This window comes from Neolamprologus multifasciatus, chromosome 20 (genome assembly GCF_963576455.1).
Source record: "Neolamprologus multifasciatus chromosome 20, fNeoMul1.2, whole genome shotgun sequence".
Classification (NCBI taxonomy): Eukaryota; Metazoa; Chordata; class Actinopteri; order Cichliformes; family Cichlidae; genus Neolamprologus; species Neolamprologus multifasciatus.
This window is the reverse complement of record NC_140458.1, coordinates 16150756-16169838: the sequence shown is the minus strand read 5'-3', so window position 1 is coordinate 16169838 and position 19083 is coordinate 16150756. Positions and strand designations below refer to the sequence as shown.

General features: G+C 44.4%; 2 protein-coding genes across 5 annotated transcripts; both read left to right on the top strand.

Moving 5' to 3' along the window:
- The first annotated feature begins 1511 nt into the window (after positions 1–1511).
- nlrc3l (NLR family, CARD domain containing 3-like) lies at positions 1512–12654 on the top strand. Of its 2 annotated transcripts, none has more exons than XM_085146745.1 (12): positions 1512–1722; positions 2781–2966; positions 3499–3594; positions 4078–4252; positions 4933–5080; positions 5479–5571; positions 6441–6790; positions 7452–7664; positions 8516–8691; positions 8782–9058; positions 9619–9834; positions 12057–12654. In XM_085146745.1, the coding sequence occupies exons 1-12, from the start codon at positions 1697–1699 to the stop codon at positions 12441–12443; spliced, it is 2343 nt and encodes a 780-aa protein (XP_085002871.1). In that variant the 5' UTR covers positions 1512–1696; the 3' UTR covers positions 12444–12654. The 2 variants fall into 2 exon arrangements, with proteins under 2 accessions (XP_085002871.1, XP_085002872.1); XM_085146746.1 differs by lacking the exon at positions 1512–1722 and adding an exon at positions 1741–2176.
- A 577-nt stretch (positions 12655–13231) lies between these two features.
- On the top strand, positions 13232–17114 carry LOC146494695 (uncharacterized). Of its 3 annotated transcripts, XM_085146772.1 has the most exons (7): positions 13238–13361; positions 13653–13731; positions 14089–14184; positions 14546–14580; positions 14682–14707; positions 16593–16646; positions 16734–17114. In XM_085146772.1, the coding sequence occupies exons 2-7, from the start codon at positions 13653–13655 to the stop codon at positions 16897–16899; spliced, it is 456 nt and encodes a 151-aa protein (XP_085002898.1). In that variant the 5' UTR covers positions 13238–13361; the 3' UTR covers positions 16900–17114. The 3 variants fall into 3 exon arrangements, with proteins under 3 accessions (XP_085002899.1, XP_085002898.1, XP_085002897.1); XM_085146771.1 differs by having other exon boundaries at positions 13333–13731; XM_085146773.1 differs by lacking the exon at positions 16593–16646 and having other exon boundaries at positions 13232–13731.
- Positions 17115–19083: the final 1969 nt, after the last annotated feature.

The window sequence follows — 19083 nt, the reverse complement described above, 5'->3', positions numbered from 1 at the left end:
AGTGTAGTGCAGGTCTATGATGATTTTTAGTGCTACTATCATCTAGTTCTGATTCTAGTTCTGTCTTGGTTAAGTCCTAAGTAGTCCTGATTTTGAACTGTTGTAGTCCTGTTTTAATTCTGGATCAGTTCTGGGTCTGGTTGAATTGGGGTTTAGTCCGCGTGTCTTGATACAGCCCTTTGTTCTGCCTTGCTGCTTAATTAAAAAACTAGTTTAAGGTGTCCTGCATATGTGATATATATTTTTCCCTATATGAAGTCATTCTTTTTTTTAACAAAACTCAAAACAGAGCCAATGAATCTTTCAGTCATTTCCCCCTCCCCCAATCCCACATGCATACTACCCTTTAGGGCTAAGCCCCAGGTGTTTCAAATGTCTGCCTCCGCCTCTGCACTTGAGCTTGGCGCGTTTCATGTTTACATGGTTCATATGTTAGTGTTAAGGCATATCGCACAAACGAAATGTTACAAAAACTAGACTGCAATCAGTTAGAAAAAAAAAGTCAATTTCCAAAGGCAAAGCTTTGAAAGAAAGCCTGGAAAACTTTCAAAAATAACAAGTAAGTCTGGCTCACTGAAAACCAGACCTGAAGAAAAGAGGGCCTGCACTGTAGTTGACTGCTGTAAGCTCGCTTCACAGTCTTACACTGTGGTGGTAAAACTGAATCCTCTGTGGTACCACAAACCAGCTAAAAATGTGGTTGCACAAACATTTCTCCCAAACAAGTCTAACGGCTTCAGATGTGCCAATTCCTTGACATTGTGCTGCACCTTTGTTTAGTTTGTTTTCCTGCTAGGGCTTGGAAAAGTCCCTGCAAAAAGTCATCTTTGGACTTTTGTGTTGCAGTGTTTTCATGCATTAACAGTTTGCCCGTCCTGTGTTTATGAGGACATTAGAACAATAGAAATAAACAGAAAATAATGTTTGAATTGACCTGCTAAGAACTGATATGAATTACTAATGTACAGACAACACTGGATTTTACAGATCTGCCTAATAAAGTAGGAAGTGGTACACTTGAACATGTAAAGACAATTCTTTAGAGGAGACCCTGGAACACTGAAAAGATGGTGATTTAAGCTGCACTGTGCTTTTCTCACAACATAACACTGCATCTCTCTTAGATGAGGAGCTCATTCAGGTCCACGTTTGTCATGTCGAGCACTAACAATAGCTTTAAATGTTACAAATAAATGTTATGCTTATGTTATTGAAATATTTCTTTGGTTTAATCTGATTTTTCTACTTTTTGGGACTATTTTTAACCTTATTTAAAAATCCTACTAATATTGAAGACAATAAAAATGGATGGACTAACTTATGAAGCCCGAATATGTCTCAAACTAACCTCTGAGCTGCTCTATGACCGTGATTAAGATTATGCGCAGCTCTGCGGTCTACGGCAGTGGTGTTGCAGCCCCGAGCACTGCCCGTGGTGTCTGTTTTCATACACACGTATGTATCTAACGACGATCATGGTTTTATTTCGAAAAGCTGTCCCGGAAGTCTTAGGGATTGCGTTGCACTTTGCTCGCGGAAGGAAACGAGTCGAAAACGAAAGTTGGAAGTTGTATCGTTTAGCGTAATCAGCGCGGCAGGCCGGTCGGCTTCTTTTCGTGTTAAAGTAACTGTGTGCTGCAACATTTAGCCGCCTAAGCTCCGTGCCGTGCCGTGCCAGTCTGCTCCAACCAGAAACATGGACCCGGACACGGAGGTTGAAAGGTGGGTGTTGTCATTATCTTCCCAGCTTGTGTGCGACTTCAGGAGAGAAGTAGTGTTTCCGACGGGACCTCGTAGTTTACTCTCCCTGTGCGCTACAGACCACTCAGCTCTGACTCAAGTGTTAACACGCATTTATTACTGTCAGGTATGCAGCGAGACCCCCCCGACACACCTCTTCCTGCGTGACCTTTTCCCTGTCACAGCAGAGACAAATGAAAAGAAAGAGCCCAGCTGTGTGGACACAGGGGGCAAGAGTTCAAGAAAGCGAGTGAAATCCGCGTTTACAGTGAGCGAGGAAAGTGAAGTAAACGTCACGTCACTGTGACTGGCTGATGTTTCACGTTTCAGCTGTTAACTTCAGGGAGGCAGGTGTGGGCCAACCGCCATCTTTGCAGAAAACCAGTCTATGAATTTCCAGTCAGACTTCTTTTTCCTGCGTGGCAGCCGGAGAGCTGTGAGTGCTCCAGAAACATGTTCATTGCTCCCTTTGTTGTACCTGGATGCACTGGGCCATCCTTTGCAAAGGAACACAACTGTATGCTGTGCAGCACCGAACTAACAAAGTAGTGCACATCATGTTTCATGTTTCAATGCCATAAGCTACACATACATTTAGAATTTGAAAAAGCTGTTAAAGCTACTCTGAACATCCCTCTGCTCTCATACTGTCTGCTGTTCTTTACCATCCTGTTGGCTTTAGTATTACAGCCTTTAGCACCATCAGGAATTAATTTGTTTAAGTTGGAGCCAGTTGGGATGTGATGGAGCGAGTTTAGCTTCGGTCACCGAAATCTGAAACACAGAGGAGGAAAACATAAAGTGGCTCACAAAGCGTCAGCGCTGACGAGGGAGCCAATAATGTAGTAACGAAACAATAACGAGTAAGTGCAGGCGCTTCTTTCCGAAAGCAATGTGGCAATTCAGAAAAAAAAGGTTTACCTTTACACCTCTCTGTCACAGCCAGACAACCAAAACTATATATGAGTGAATATCTGTGAGAAGAATGATGTTTAAGAAACAGTCAGGTGCACACTAAAACTTTATTTTCCTTCACCCAGCATTTTCCAGAGAGAGGATGAGATGGATGAGGAGGACGAGGAGAAGGAGAAGTGGAAAAGGCCACCGTCCAGCTACGGTTCAATGAAGAGCGAGAGTGACGACATGGAGAACAACGTGGAGGAGAAGCAGGAAGCTGCAGACGTGGTAGCAAAACTACCTGAACCGAGAGCTCCCACAGGGACAGGGTACTTGGTCCTGAGTGTTTTATCTGATTTGAAGTTTCAGTCTGTAGACCTCTGCTCTTTGCTGTGTGTTTTTGGGACAGTTAGCCTGCCACCCTTAGTTCCAGTTTATTGCCCGTATTAAAAATGAAGCCTGTCCACTGTCTGAGCTGCAGGAAAGTTTGCACAGTCAGCACGATGCACAAGACAGTGCAGCTAAACACAGCTGATCCTGCTGTTAGGATTAGGCTTCAACTTCACTGTCATGTTTAAATACAGGCTAACGAAGTACAGAGTTTTTAAAAAATGTCGCGGATTGGACCTGCACTGTTTCTATGCAGGGGGCGCTGCCACAAGCCATTCTGGATTTGTTCTTCAATGCTCAGCAACACAGAAGTGACAATAATTCTTTTTCTGCTTTTGAAAGCAGGGCAGTAATTTTACAGCAGCTCATCTGGTACATTTGAATATCCTGTTAGAGTTACAGAGGATGGCAGGTGTGGATGATATGAGCTGCTGCAGCCTGTTACAGCTTGTTGTTCTTCGTACTGACCAGGATACAGATCAAGGATCGCTCCGAGTCTCCAGAAACCCTGTACACCATGACCACGCAGCAGACCAGAGCGCCCGGAGCTGTGGTCATTGATACCAGGTGGCACGCACACACACACACACACACACGTACGCGCGCACACACGTACGCACGCGCACACACACACACACGTACGCACACACACACACACGTACACACACACACGTACGCACGCACACACACACACACACACATACACGTACGCGCGCACACACACACACACATACACGTACGCACACACACATGCACACACACGTACGCACACACACACACACACACAGGTACACACATACACGTACGCGCACACACACACACACACACACACTGTTTCAGTTTAACATGACGATGGACCCGGGCTGGTTTGTCTTCTGTATTTCAAATACATTAAACTTAAAAAACAAATGTTGTTGACAAACGTTATACAAATGACAACAGAGAGTCATTATTATTAGAAGAGCAGTGTTGGGTCAGGTAGGACGCGTGCTGTGTAACCGTGTTTGCAGCAGTCTCTGACTCTACCCTGTGCTTCTGGTTGTCTCCCAGCTCTGTTGATCTGGAAGACTTTTATAAAGATGAAGAGGATGAGGAAGAAGATGAGTATTTAATAACTAATTCTCCAGAACCGCCTGAGCCCATTGAACCAGATGATCCACTGCCTGACGAGAACAGCCAGCCCGGCAGGCTGCACCCAGAACAGGATCTGCCTCATGTCTTTAAGGTTGGTACAAAGCCTGTCTGTCTTTACTGAAGCTATCGCTTGGTGTCCACGCTAAAGACGTTTTCATTTAATAACACAGTGTAATCACCATTTTCTGTCCAAAGTGTTTGGAACTTGTTGCTGTCAGGAGGCTTTTCCTTCAGACGTTTGTCTGCATTTCCAGTGTGATGAAGATCAGTGCCACAATGACAAACAGCAGCTGTCATGTTTCCTCAGGTTACAAAGACGTTTTACATCTTGGCTGTGATTGGTCACAGCTGCAGGTGTGTGTGACAGCTGTCCCATACACACTGGGGCTGACACAGAGTCAGAGAAAGCTACAGATGAATCTTCTCTGGATTAGTCAGAGGACTGCGGTGCCAGAAAACCCTGAAACACCCAATCAGTCCATTTGAGACTTTTCCACTTGTTCTGCTGTTACTTCATCTTTCTGCCCAAAACACGCCTGAGAGTGAAGTCCTGCAGAGCAGGCTCCTGCAGTGGGCGCACACATGAAACATTCAGGGTGGAACAAATCCCGATAGTCCATTTGGCAGTCGAGGGACAAATTTCAGAGCAACTTTGCTGTTTTGTTACAAGTTTTATTGATAAATCATGTCCATGGGTTTGAGTACGTGAGCATTCAGCAAGACAAGACATCGTCTTAAGTTGTGTTTTCATAAGGTGCTCTTTATTTGTAGAATATTCAGAGCATCCTGACCAAGCTGTCCTGGGAAGAAATGCTGAAATTCAAGTCGTGGTTTTATCAGTGGGAGGCTGACCTGAAGCTGAACCAAATGTACGATGGAGACATACTGGACTTTGTAGACCGGCTGTTGGAGGTCCTCGGTAAGGAAGCACAGCTGTGGCACCTACAGTGATGTGAAAAGTCTTTGCCTTCTTCCTGAGTTCCTATTATTTGGTGTGTTTGTCACACTTAAATGTTTCAACTCATCAAACAAGTTGAAATGTCAAACACAGACAACACAAGTAAACTAAAGCAGCAGTTTCTAAATGAAGGAGTTTATGGGGGAAAAATCCAAACCTGCGTGTGGAAAGGTGTTCCCCTGAGCCTAATCACTGGCTGGGCCACGCTTAGGAGCAACAGCTGCCAACCAGTCTTTTACAACTGTGGGGGGATTTTGGTGTAAAAGTTTATTTCACAGCTGAAACAGTCGTTGCTGTGATGGACACTTGTGTCACACATTCTTATTGCTTTTATTTTGGATGCAAACTATGCTCTGCAGGACAAGATCGAGCTCTGACTCACACAATAACGAATCTGGAAAATATCAACAAGAAGCCAGAAGCAGAGGAGCTGTCAAACATGTGTAAGAGAGGTGAGCGGACAGTGCATGGGCTTTCAGGAGGTTTCAGCACCATCAGCAGAGTATGTTCATGTTTCTGTTTCAAGAAGGGTCAAAGTGCTTGGAGCGTTTTATGCCTCACGGCAAATGACATCCAATATCCGCGGGAACAGCTCTGGGAAGCCTCAATGGGATTACTTCAGAATCGCTGTGGTCGCTGTGTCAAAGATGAGACTGTTTAAGTCAGAGTGACAATATAATTGTTTTTGGCCATGGCTCAACAATTCATATACTAACAGGGTTACTCATGTGTAAAATGAAACGACATTTTATATTTTCATGCCTCGGCCATTACAAAGCATCTGCTGCTCCAATCATCACAAATAAGAAAGTTGCTGTAGCTCGGTGTGCAACTCTGATGCTCCTGCTGTCTGCCGACACTCGAACATCTATTCTCTGACCTCTGTCCCAGGGGTGTCCAACCCCAGGCCTCGAGGGCCGGTGTCCTGCAGGTTTTAGATGTGTCCTTGATCCAACACAGCTGATTTAAAGGCTAAATGACCTCCTCAACATGTCTTGAAGTTCTCCAGAGGCCTGGGAATGAACTAATTATGTGATTCAGGTGTGCTGACCCAGGGTCAGATCTAAAACCTGCAGGACGCCGGCCCTCGAGGCCTGGGGTGGGACACCCCTGCTCTGTCTGCAAGCTTCTTGACTTGTAGATTGTGTGACGTCCTGGATTTAACTGCTTACTTCCCCCTGTAGGTGATGTGTTGTTGAATGATGGCAATGATCTCATTTTAGCCCTCAGAATTTAGACAACACGTACCCGAAGGACTGAATGTTTCTTTCTTTCCTACATGTCATTTTCTCACTTTCCTCCATATCTTTTTCCAACACAGCATTGATGCGTTTCCGCTTGCAGCAGGCTTTATTCAGAAAACATCAAGTCATCAGGGAGGGAGTCATTCAAGCTGGGAGGCAGAACTTTCTAGACAAGGTCTTTGTGGAGCCGGAGATTTCCACCTCTGGTTGTGGAGGAATTTATCCCTCCCACGATTTACGACCACCTGCGTCCCCTGTCCCGGTCCCCAGCCCTGACACCTTTGTTGGACTGAACAATTTGATCCGACTAAAGAAAGATGACGGTGCTCCGGTGAGGACGGTGGTGACCACAGGGCTTCCAGGAGTTGGCATGAGTGTGTGTGTGGGAAAATTCTGCCTGGATTGGGCCGAACAGCGGGCCAATAAGGTGAGATGTTTACAAATCACAGCTTCAGTAAAGCCACAGCAGGGTGTGTTCTGGGCTGGTCCTGAGTGGGGAGGTCTGAGTTCTCTGAGCCTTTATGCTTTACATTCTGCGTATCCTGACCCAATGAGCGCCTCAGGCCAGTCCTGACCAGAAAAAGCGTTCGGGTTGGACCCTGCTGTGGATAAACACGTGGTTATACCATCACTCCAGCAGGAGCTCACTGTTTGAACTGTTTTCCAGTCTCGTGCACTTGATACATGAAGCGTTAGCAGTTACTTTGAAAGAACACAGAAATCTCAGCAGCTTCACTCGGTCTGTTTCACTCTGATAACAGCTGTAAGGGGAATGATCTTTTTGTATATGTCATCCATCCATTCATCCTCCTTAATGCTGGGTTAGAGGCTGTAATTAGCTCGTTCCCTAAAGGAAAGCCAGTGTGAGTTCTAGATGTGTTTGATATTTGGAATTACACAATATTTTGTCTACATTTCCCTTTTTATCATCTTATATACTGTGTGAAGCCTGAGCACTGCAGTAGCACACAGCGTAGTTGGTTTGAGTCGCCAGTATTTGGTTTTCCAGCTGCAGCAGAGACAAGCTGTGCTACTGTTCCTGTGTTTCGCTCATAACCAAAAGCTTTTCTGTTGTTCTTTCTATCCAGGATATCCAGTTTGTCATCAAACTTTCATTCAGATCTTTGTGGGTCCTGCGAAACAAACACCTCCCTCCTTCTCAGACGATGTCCATCATGGAAATCATTGAATATTTTTATTCTGACTGCAAAGATGTAAAGCCTTTCCTGGAGGAGGATGAATGTAAATTTCTCATCATAATGGACTCATTTGATCGTTACCAGAGTCCTTTGGACTGGGAGGTAAACCCATCCATTCACATACTTTGATGTCTGACTTATTAACATCATTGGCTCAAGTCACATAAAGGAAACAAACACACTTGGATATTTAAAGATTTGAGTGAAAACCCTTTTTATTCTGTGAGACTAACTTCCTGTTCTCAGACTAACTAAACAGAACAGCAGCAGCGCCTCCTTCCAACCACACAACAAGCGGCACACTCATCAAAACAACTTTGTAGTGTAGTGTCAGTGTAACACATCTTCATCTCGTTCCCACAATGTCACCGGCATCATTCACAGCAGAGCTGTTCTGCTTCTAAAACAGCATCATGTTCCCCACAGAGGACGATGCTTGAGCAGTGGCATTGTGTGTGCTAGCAGCACATGGCGTTGTTTTTGCAATGATGTCCTGACATGACACAGCTATATTAACCTCCTGACCTGAGCTCTGTCACTGGGACCTGATGAATGTAAAAACTAAGAATTTTGTGATTTTTTTTTTTTTTTTTCTTACCTGATTTTTGTTTCTGAGAAAAATCAGATCCACACACGAGGACATTCGTTTTACATTTGGATAGAACAGTGGCAGCATAACGTCCCCGTAAGTGGATATTAGGCCCAACATTCAGTGTTGTGGTCTGGACAACCCAAAATTCAATGTGCAAGAAACCACACATTTCTAAAGGAAATGTGATGTCCACACATGTGGAGGTCAGGTCCTAGGAGGTTAAATGAAGATGGAGTAAAGTACTTATGACGATCTTGTTTGTAACTGAGCAGGTTTAGCCAGCAGGAATAAACCTGGCTGCTAAGATAAGTGGCTGACTCAATCAGACGTATTTCTGTCTGTTTCCTTTTTCTGTCTCCAGAATGCTCCAGTCATACATGACAACGAAACTCCGGCACATCCTGACGTCCTGGTAGTAAACATCATCAGAGGTACTGTGCTCCGCGGCGCCCGCCTCTGGATCCTAGGCAGACGGGGGGCTGTCTCACAGATACCTTCCAAGTTCATCGATGCAGTCACAGAAATCCAGGGCTTCAAGTATGGCGGCTGATTCTTTCTGACATCTGTGTGTGCACGTGATTTAGTTTCAGTGCTGTGAGTTAATCCGTTTGCCCCCTTTGTCCGCAGCGATGACATGAAAGAGTCCTACCTGAAGAAACGCTGGCAGAGCGATACGGATCTGGGAGCAAAGATCTTGTCTCATTTTAAGCGCCTCCCCACACTTGTCATGGCCGCTCGCCACCCGTTTGTGTGCTGGATGGTGGCCACGGTGTTCGAGCGTTGCTACCGTTACCGGGGCTACGGGAAGGATCCTCCCAGACTGACGCCGTTCTACGTCAACATTTTGATGGTCCAGATGAATCGCAGGCTGCAGTTTTACTATGACAGGAGGGAAAATGAGCTGGTAACGTGTCTGTGTTTCATTTCCAAACAGCTTCCAGTCCTGCTGCAGACTACTGCTGCTCTAGTTTGGTAGCTTTAGGAGAAAAAGAGCGGCTTTGTCCACAGCGTGTATTACACGAGTTTCTGAAGTGATGTCACAGAGGATGCATCCATCTTTTATATACTGTCTTTGTTTTTAAACTGGTCAAGTTACAGCCTTAGTATGACTTTGATGCTGGGCTTGTTTCTGTGCAGCACATGGATGCAGACTGGCATTTGAAACTGTGCTGGGGTCATATACTGTCTATATTGTCAGTGACTGAGTGTTAATGTATGACTGTCGGGTGTACGCTGCAGTCCCAAAGCAGCAGAATGGATGACATCGCAGCTGCTGTGAAAAGAAGAGCTGTTGAAACAGAAAAGTCCAGATGTGGCCCAGCTTTAAAGGAGCAAAAAATCAAACACAGTCAAATCCCAGTTTATTTCCATTAAGACCAATGAACAGGCATTCGCCCTGGAACTGCAAAGCTTATGTTTGGTGTCAGAGCTTTGTTTTTATCTTCTTGTGCTCTTTGCACTCAGAAATGGTCCACTGATGATAAAAACCTGGTGGTACAGTTGGGAAGGATGGCCTTGAAAATGCTGGAGAAGGATACCAGCGTGTTCTATGAAGACGATTTGAGGGAGTACGGCCTGAAGTTGAACGAGGTGGCCGTGTTGTGCGGCATGTGCACTGCGCTCCCCGCCCCAGCTGCCAATGGGAGGACAGTGTACTCCTTTATCCACTTCACCTTCCAGGTAAACATGTTTGTGCTTATTCTTTTCAAACAGACCTGACATAAGCTCTCTTCACAGGTCCCTGTTGCTCGGACATCAACTTTCCCATAAGCTTTACAGTCTAAGGCTACGTTCACACTGCAGGCGAAAGCGCATCAAATCTGACTTTTCTGACCCTATGCGACCCATATCCCATCATGGTATGACAGTGTGAATGGCACAAATCCGATCTGGGTCACTTTCGTATGTGGTACTGAATCCGATACATATCTGATGTTTTAGAAAGCGACTGCTGTTTGAATGGTCATGTTGCATTAAATCCGTCTTTTACGTCACTGACACAAGACAGACGCCAATTAACAGCGCCGGAGAAGACAAACGAGAAAGCATGGCGGCCAGTATTAAAGCACAGGCTCTCTGTTTTCTCAGTGTCCTTCTTTCTCTAATTAATTCGTCAAAATGATGTCGATTACAACTGTGCAGAAGTTGATAGACTGCTGCAACAACACCTACTCGCTCTGTAGCCGCCATTTTTACTTCCATAAACAGAGCGCGTTGTGGGTGACATCTAAGGAGCTTGGAAAGAAAAGCGTCTGGACTTCTTTGAGTTGCTTGAAGACGTTTCACCTCTCATCCGAGAAGCTTCTTCAGTTCTAAGGGTCAATGGTGGGGAGTCCCAGATTTAAAGACAGGCCTGTTGCGTCTGTCTTTCTTATCCTCCCTCGCTGGTGTGGGACTCTGGGACTCTCTGGGACTCCCCACCATTGACCCTTAGAACTGAACCATTCACAGTAGAGCATGTTTGCTGTCACATTTTATTTGTAATGTGAACAACCAGACAGATTTGATCAAAAAATGGGAATTGAGCATTAAGACCTGCAGTGTGAACGTAGCCTTAGACTCCATAAAGGTAGTGAAGCTAGCACAACTCAAGCTGCATTGCATCTTACACACTAATGCGCCTTCTAGTATATATCAAACATACACTTCACATGTAGGGGTCTGTTGAAGCTGCAGACTTTCCCATCTCTCCCTCTGTTTCAGCTACCCTAGCATCCGTGTGTAGATTTTTATTTTCTATTTAATTTCTATTTATATCATATTTGCAGGGAGTGGTTAGCAGAGCATTAGATCTGAACTTGGGGGTTAGCATCTTTCCCGAGGCATTTGGGATGCAGCCTGGAGCAGCCAGGGATCAACCCACCCACCACAGAAACAGTATTTGTATGTGATTTTTAAAAAAAGGGATGAAAAAGTGTGAAATGAAATGGAACGTGTCCATATTTTATTTCTGGTCTTTAGTGGAGCAGTTTTGTATGATCTGGAGTTCGGAATAACAAGGACCGGACAGGGAATCCTTTCATAAATGAAACATTCCAACTTTTCTGATTGGCTGTTCTTCACAGACAGAAGGTTCGAACAGTATGTGAGCTTTGTACTGAGAGAACCATATCAAGGATGTCCACTTTCACTGACATCATGCAGATCCAAGAATAGCTTTTGACATCCAGGGATTAGTTGCACATATACTGGTCGAGCCTTTGGAACAGGACACAGAACATAAGGAAAAGCAGCAGGTCCACTTTGAGTACAGCGGGCCCTCGCTATAACGCGGTTCAGCTTTCACGGCCTCGCTGTTTCACTGATTTTTTTGTGCAATTTTGCATTTTTTAGTTTTTACAGCGCATTGTGTTCTGCGTCCTGATTGGCTGCAGGCCATTGTTAATCGATCTCGTGCCGTGTCTCCTGTACAGTACAGAATGTGGTCAGCTTGTCAAATTTATATAAATCTTTGATCGCTAGCAGTGTGACTCTGAAGTGCTGCACTGTATGTTTGTAGGTTTGCTCCAACAAACACTGTCGATGAAACGTTTTGCACCCTGAAAGGCAGCCGCGGGTGTGTTTGATTTCATTCTATAATACTGGACTTATTTTCCTACCAAGGTTTGAACTGTGAGTGTTTAAACAAGAGAGAAAAGTGTGAAAATGTTTGTGTCTGTCTGAGTGTGTAAAGTCTGTAGTGAGGGGTTTTACAGCCTTCAAACATCTATAATAATTGTAAAAAATAAAGCTGGCTACTTCATGGATTTCACCTATCGCGGGTTACTCTTAGAACGTAACTTCCGCGATAAACGAGGAGCCACTGTAATCAACTGTTTGTTTCTTGTGACATACACAAAAATGTGAAAAACTTGTATGTTGTAGAGATCACGCTTTAAGAAGCTCTATCTTCCTTCTTGCAGGAGTTCATGGCTGCTTTGTATGTCTTCGCAATGTTTCGCACAGAGGAGAAGAACGTCCTGGACTCTGGGATCTTGCACATGCCCAAGATCTTTGCATCCAAAGAACAAACCAGGTCCATCGCAGGCCTGATCCAGTGTGCGTTGGTGCGAACCTTTAACCACCCACTGGGTCACTTTGACATGTTCCTGCGCTTTCTGTGTGGCCTGCTTTCCCCAGACTGCCATGACAATCAGCTCTGTGGCTACCTCTTCCGCCAGAACGCCCCTAAGGTGGGAGGACTGGATCAAGCACGGCGGCTGCTGGAGCAGACCATACAGAAGGCTCCACCTGAAAGGGTGGATAACCTGAAGGAGTGCCTTAGAGAGATGACACAGAGCGATGAGTGATTCAACTCTGCATGGTTTCATGAAAACTTGACATAAATGTAATGAACATTAAAGTTTTTCTTGTTTGGAGTACAACATCAAAGATGATGATTATTTTACCGTTGTACCAGACAAAATCACGTTTTTATGCATTCCAGCAGAGGAGACTTGCAGTACTGCTTTATATTTATAAAGTCTTACACAGAGCACTAATAAAAATGTATTCACACAATGTCTTTACTTCATTTAGTCGCCATTTTTCAGCATCTGTTGTCTTTATTTCCCTCCAGCTTAATGTAAGGGAGCCGATATTAATTTACAGACGAGTGAAATAGAAACTAAATGCGTGTCATACACTGAACAAACTTCCACGAAGAATGAAAGGTTTCATTGTTTCAGTTTTATTAATAGAGCACCAGTTCACAGCAACAAAAAACACACAAGCTATGAGAGAAGACAAAAGTTTCTGACATGAAATTGCTTAGAAGGGCTCAGAGAAGAGCTCAAGAAGATGTGGAGGGTGAAGCTCCCGGTGGTTCCAGTGGTAATCGGAGTCCTCCGAGTCTCTGAAGAGCGCAGTCCTAGGAACAGCCAAGGTGCTGCGCAGGATCCTCAAGGCCTCTGGTAGGGGACCCAGGCTGGAAGGATGATCGCTCGCAGGGGCGGGAGGGGAATGTCTATTGTGTTACACAGATTGCCGATGACAAAGGTCCTGTTGGACCCGCTCTGAGCGCTGATTACTCGTTTAAAAGCAAAGCACTTGTAACCGTGCTACAGAACAAGGCTAGGCCAGGTTAGCAGGATCAGCAGTGCTCTGTGGGTGTGCCAACCTAACGTCTCCAAATTCTGGAGAAGTTACGCCCACATGTGAGCTTTACTGCTGTGCCCGACTTTCCTTCGTCTCAGTTCACGCAGCACAGCCGTCGTCTTATTCCAAAGGTGAGTGACATTCAGCCCACTTTACCGTCAGCTTTGTTCATGCGCCGCTTTCATTTGTTTGTGGCAGCGTGGATTTACTTTTGAGAGAGAGACACAAAAAGCCGCCAGGTCGGTTCTCGGAACTATGTTTCTGCGGGAAAACTCATTTTAACGGGGCCCAAAGAAGTTAACGCTTTACAACATGTACGACTGTCTTAAACGTTGACTGATAAAGTTTGGCTTTGAAATGTAGCTTGTTGGTTTCCCTGCTGGAGCGCAGGGTGGAGCATGTCTGAGTCTGTCTGTCTGCAGATGTCTCTGAGTGAGAAAAGCGACGAGGAGCTCGGCAGCTTGCTCTCTCAGTATGGCATCAAACACGGACCCATCGTGGGTAAGTACACACACAGGGATCGCAGCTTTGCGCCGTGAAGTGTTTTCCACACACGCAGATTATCCACGTGAGCGCTGTTCTGCATCTGAAACATGAGGAAAATGTTGCGGGAAACTTCCTTTATACTGGAAGTTTATAACGCGAGGCTACCGCTACGTCAGGTCTGGCTTGGTATATGTGGACAGTATGTGGAAACTGCTTACACTACATCATAAAAATGGATCCACGTGACATTAAAATCATTCATTACAAAAGGTCATGTGAACCAAAAAACTGCTTTTAATTCATTGAGCATTTATTTAAATAAGTGTCTGTACTTTGTTCACATACTGAAGAAGTGTTTTTGTGTGAACACAGACTCCACTCGGCATCTGTATGAGAGGAAGCTTGAAAAGGCAATGGAGCAGGCTTCAATGAAGACGTCCTCTGATAAGACCTACTACAGAGAGGAAGGTAGGAAGCAGCCTGAGGTAGAAGCCATCAGTGTTTCAGTCAGAATGAAGAATACTAAGGATCGGGCTCATTTAGCTCCAATCTTAAACACACAAACGGTGATTGGGTAAAGTCAGGAGACTGTGGTATTTGGTGGTGAACTGTAACTCTCTTCCCTTCATAGTTGTGAATTTGAAGTTTGAATCAGTTAGTGTTATGGAAACAGCAGCAGTGATGATAACTGGTCTGTATGAAGAGGTCAGCCCCAGCAGCTCGCTCTCAGGCTCACTCTGCTTCTCCTGTTTCTGTCCTCTGATCAGATTTGGAGGTGTAACTTTGAGGTAATAGTTGCATGATTTGTGTTTCGTATTGTTTTTTACAGAGGAGGAAGTTACCTACATCACATACCAGAGTGCAGTGAGTCCTGATTGTCTGCCTACCCCTTTGTTTTTGTGCCAACTCCTCTACTCTGGAAAAAGACAATAATCTTACAATTACTCCTGCTTTCATTTCGACAGGCTACACGTAAGCGCTCTGCCAACACGTGAGTACTGCTATAACCCACACAGAACATTGCAAGGCACATTAAAGACACTGATGCAACACGACATCCTGATTAACCTGTTAGCAGAAAAAGAGCAGCAACCTGTTCTGTCGAGATCTGTGAGGCTGAGGTGTTGAGGGTTTATTTAGATCATCACCTGCAAAGTATGTTTACCTTGATTATAATGTGACTCTTTAATGATCTCATGGAGGCCTGTCTTCATTGTCCCCACAAACAACACTAGTGACACTATTTCAGCAGCAAACGCACGGCTGAGGAGAGGTTAGAGCCACGGTGTCCAGCACCAGGCCTCGAGGGTCAGGGTCCTGCAGGTTTTAGATGTGTCCTTGATCCATCACTGCTGATTGAAATGGCTAAATGACCTCCTCAACATGTCCTGAGGTTCTCCAGAGGCCTGGTAATGAACTAATCAGGTGTGCTGACCCAGGGTGAGATCTAAAACCTGCAGGACACCGGCCCTCCAGGCCTGGAGTTGGACACCCCTGTGTTAGAGCATCTGGATGAGGCTCTAATTTAAGATCCTCTCGTGCTCTGAGACAATGATGGATCGATGAAGCCGCTCCACTGACATGTGCATTTCAAACATGGTGCATGCGTGTGCATGCACAAATGTGGACATGAAACTATAGTGAAGCAGATTAAACAGAACATGAATCTCATAAAAGTGATAGTGTGGGTTTGTGGCATTCATGGGTAAACAACATTCACCTTGACTGGCGAGATACTGGTGGTTCTCGATGCACCACTCTCTTTACTAACCATTTAGAAACACCAGTTGCAACCTGCCAACAACCACCAGACTGGTTTACAAAGAACTAATACCCAGTTAGCAAACATCGTTCCATTCAGTGTTAACTGTAAAAAGAAGTTAAATGTTGTTTACTTAACTGACATTCACACGGTTAAATAATATTGATTACTGTAGTATTACCAAGTAATGGGGCAGCACTAGCAGTGTGAGGAACATTAGCAGTGCTGCTTTGCTAGCCCTGCAGGCTAATGTGCACGCCTTTATGCACCGCTCCGGTTGGATAGTTTTAAAGCTGATTATATTGCACCGCCCACATACAACACTGTGCTTTTATTTCCTCTATGAAATTCTCCCAAGCTGCACTGGTATTATCACACGTCATCTGTGTTATGGTCTACACTACCATGGAAGTAAAACTGAAAGGGCAGATTGTTGTTGTTTACCCAGATGTCAGTCAGTCTAAACCTGCAGGCAAGAACTCTGCAGAGTCACATTTCTTAGTACAGTATTGTGATTTACACTGTAAGATGATAGGTTGGATTTTCTAGTATATACACTAACGTTATATTAATCTGTGCAACTTTTTCCTTTATCTCTTGTTGTGTGTACACCAACCAATCGTGTGCTTTGTAACTCACTACACACACGCTATTCAGCCAATCAAATCATTTACATGTGAAAATGGGAGAACTCCAGGAGGTGACGAGGGAAGCAGAGAGATGGTTTACATGTGAAACTCAAACTGCAGCATTTCATTATTTTAGCTTGCTGACGCAGATGCCAGGGTACTTACTGCCATTTGTTCCACGTGAGGGACTTTACCACGTTCTTGACCTTTGTTTGAGGATATTTTGTTTAATTGGACTTGATAACATTTTAATACCCAGCCATCCTTAAACCAAAAAGTGCATGCAGCTAACTACCAGTGCAAATCTGTTATGTGTGTTAATAAAATCCACTGTTCTTGTCAGCTCAGAGTCATAATGGTGATGACATGTTGAGGGTAAAGCCAGGGGTAACTTTCCCTAAAATGCATCATAAATGTAGTGCAGTGAAACAAACCCAGTGCTGGCTTGAACATTAAGTATTGAACTGCGTGTTTCCTGCACACAGGGTGAAGCGAAGCACTGAGCAACATGGAGTGGAGGGACCAGATGCTGACACAGAGTGAATCCTGCAGTATGAAGCAGTCACATGTTTGAGCTCGTGAGTTTATAGCCAGGTCTAACCCACCTCTTCTCCTTTGTGTCTCAGGGCTGCCGTGCAGGTCACCTACAGCTCCACCAATCACACGTCTGAACGATCAGGGGAGCCCACTGGAGACAAGTCCACAGGAAGCCTGTGGAAGATGATTCTGGTGCTGCTGCCTTTAGCTGTGTTATCAGCTGTGTGCTACTACGCCTACGCCTACATCGTGTGATGAACAGTGGAAGTTGTTCATTCGGGGATCATCTTCCTTTGGATGGAAGGCTTGTTCCATCGATGTCACATCGAGACTCTATTTTTGAGCTTCACCACTTTTTACTTGGACTCTGCTACAGTAGCTTCAGATTCTGTTGTCCAACTTTAAAGCCAAAGCTTCTAGTGACCAGCCAGTTTTGATTTTGTACACCTGTAATACTGTCGATTATGTTATTGTTAATACAAAAAAAAAGTGGGACTGTCAGGTAATATCTGTGCTGACCTTGCAGTTGCAGTTATTATTCCTCTGCTGGAGTCATTTTACTGTTAAAAATAATACTTATTTATCTGTTACTGCCCTTTGGTGCAGCTCCCCAGTTCATCTTCTGTCTGAAACATCTGTTTTAGCTCCTCTAACATTAAAGCCATCCATTTATCTTTTTTCTTATCTAATTCAGGGTCAAATGTGATTGTTGAATTACAGTTTTAAGCAGTGTCCTTTTTTTATTATTTTCTATTTACCCGAGTTTTGAGATGTACTTAATCATGTAGCACCAGAGAAAGAAAACCGAAGAAGATTCAAAACACTGGACTCACACTGACTCGTTGTGTCCACAGTGAAAGTACACAAGTTGATTACAGCGCTGTGTAACAAGTTTACACCTGCCTCTGTCCAGTTTATCCAAACCTGCATCATAGGATTTAAAATGTTACTTTGTCCTTTAATGACTCAAAAGAATGAAATGCTGTCTTCCTGCTGTTCTGTAAAGTATCACTCCTAAACAGTGTGCGTCAGTGTAACAGTGTGTAATAATAATAATACAGTTTCTTAGTCACTGTAAAGCAGAAAGAATTACTCTTAATAAAATGTCACTGACAAGAAATGTAACGAGGCAAATTATTAAAGGTATTTTTTGTAAAAATAAAAAAAATCAGAAAATGTAATGAAAACATTTTACGAGAAACCGTATGTCTGCATATCTGACATCATTTTTGTTGCTATGTTGAAAGACCTTAGTGATCTAATGTTTCCATGTTCTTCTGGCTAGAAACAGCAACAGGCTAAGAATGACAGTAACGTGGATTCTGTGTTATGGTCAATGAGCTGGACTGTTACTGGAATGTCTCAGCAGATGGGATGCTGCGCTAACACACTGACCACAATTCAATTCAATTTTATTTAAATAGTGCCAGATCACAACAAAAGTCGCCTCAAGGCGCTTCATAGATACAGAGAAAAACCCAACAATCATATGACCCCCTATGAGCAAGCACTTTGGCGACAGTGGGAAGGAAAAACTCCCTTTTAACAGGAAGAAACCTCCGGCAGAACCAGGCTCAGGGAGGGGCGGGGCCATCTGCTGCGACCGGTTGGGGCGAGAGAAGGAAGACAGGATAAAGACATGCTGTGGAAGAGAGACAGAGGTTAATAACAGATATGATTCAATGCAGAGAGGTCTGTTAATACATAGTGAGTGAGAAAGGTGACTGGAAAGGAAAAACTCAATGCATCATGGGAATCCCCTGGCAGCCTACGTCTATTGCAGCATAACTAAGGGAGGATTCAGGGTCACCTGGTCCAGCCCTAACTATATGCTTTAGCGAAAAGGAAAGTTTTAAGCCTAATCTTAAAAGTAGAGATAGTGTCTGTCTCCCGAATCCAAACTGGAAGCTGGTTCCACAGAAGAGGGGCCTGAAAACTGAAGGCTCTCCCTCCCATTCTACTTTTAAATACTCTAGGAACAACAAGTAGGCCTGCAGAGTGAGAGCGAAGTGCTCTAATAGGGTGATATGGTACTACAAGGTCATTAAGATAAGATGGGGCCTGATTATTTAAGACCTTGTATGTGAGGAGCAGGATTTTGAATTCAATTCTGGATTTAACAGGAAGCCAATGAGGGGAAGCCAAAACAGGAGAAATCTGCTCTCTCTTTCTAGTCCCTGTCAGTACTCTTGCTGCAGCATTTTGGATTAACCGAAGGCTTTTCAGGGAGTTTTTAGGACATCCTGATAATAATGAATTGCAGTAGTCCAGCCTGGAAGTAATAAATGCATGAACTAGCTTTTCAGCGTCACTCTGAGACAGGATATTTCTAATTTTAGAGATGTTGCCCAAATGGAAGAACGCAGTACCACGATGTGGTTAAAGTACTGTGTGCCAGCACACCCTGCTTGGGCCCTTCTGGATCTGAAAAATGAAGCC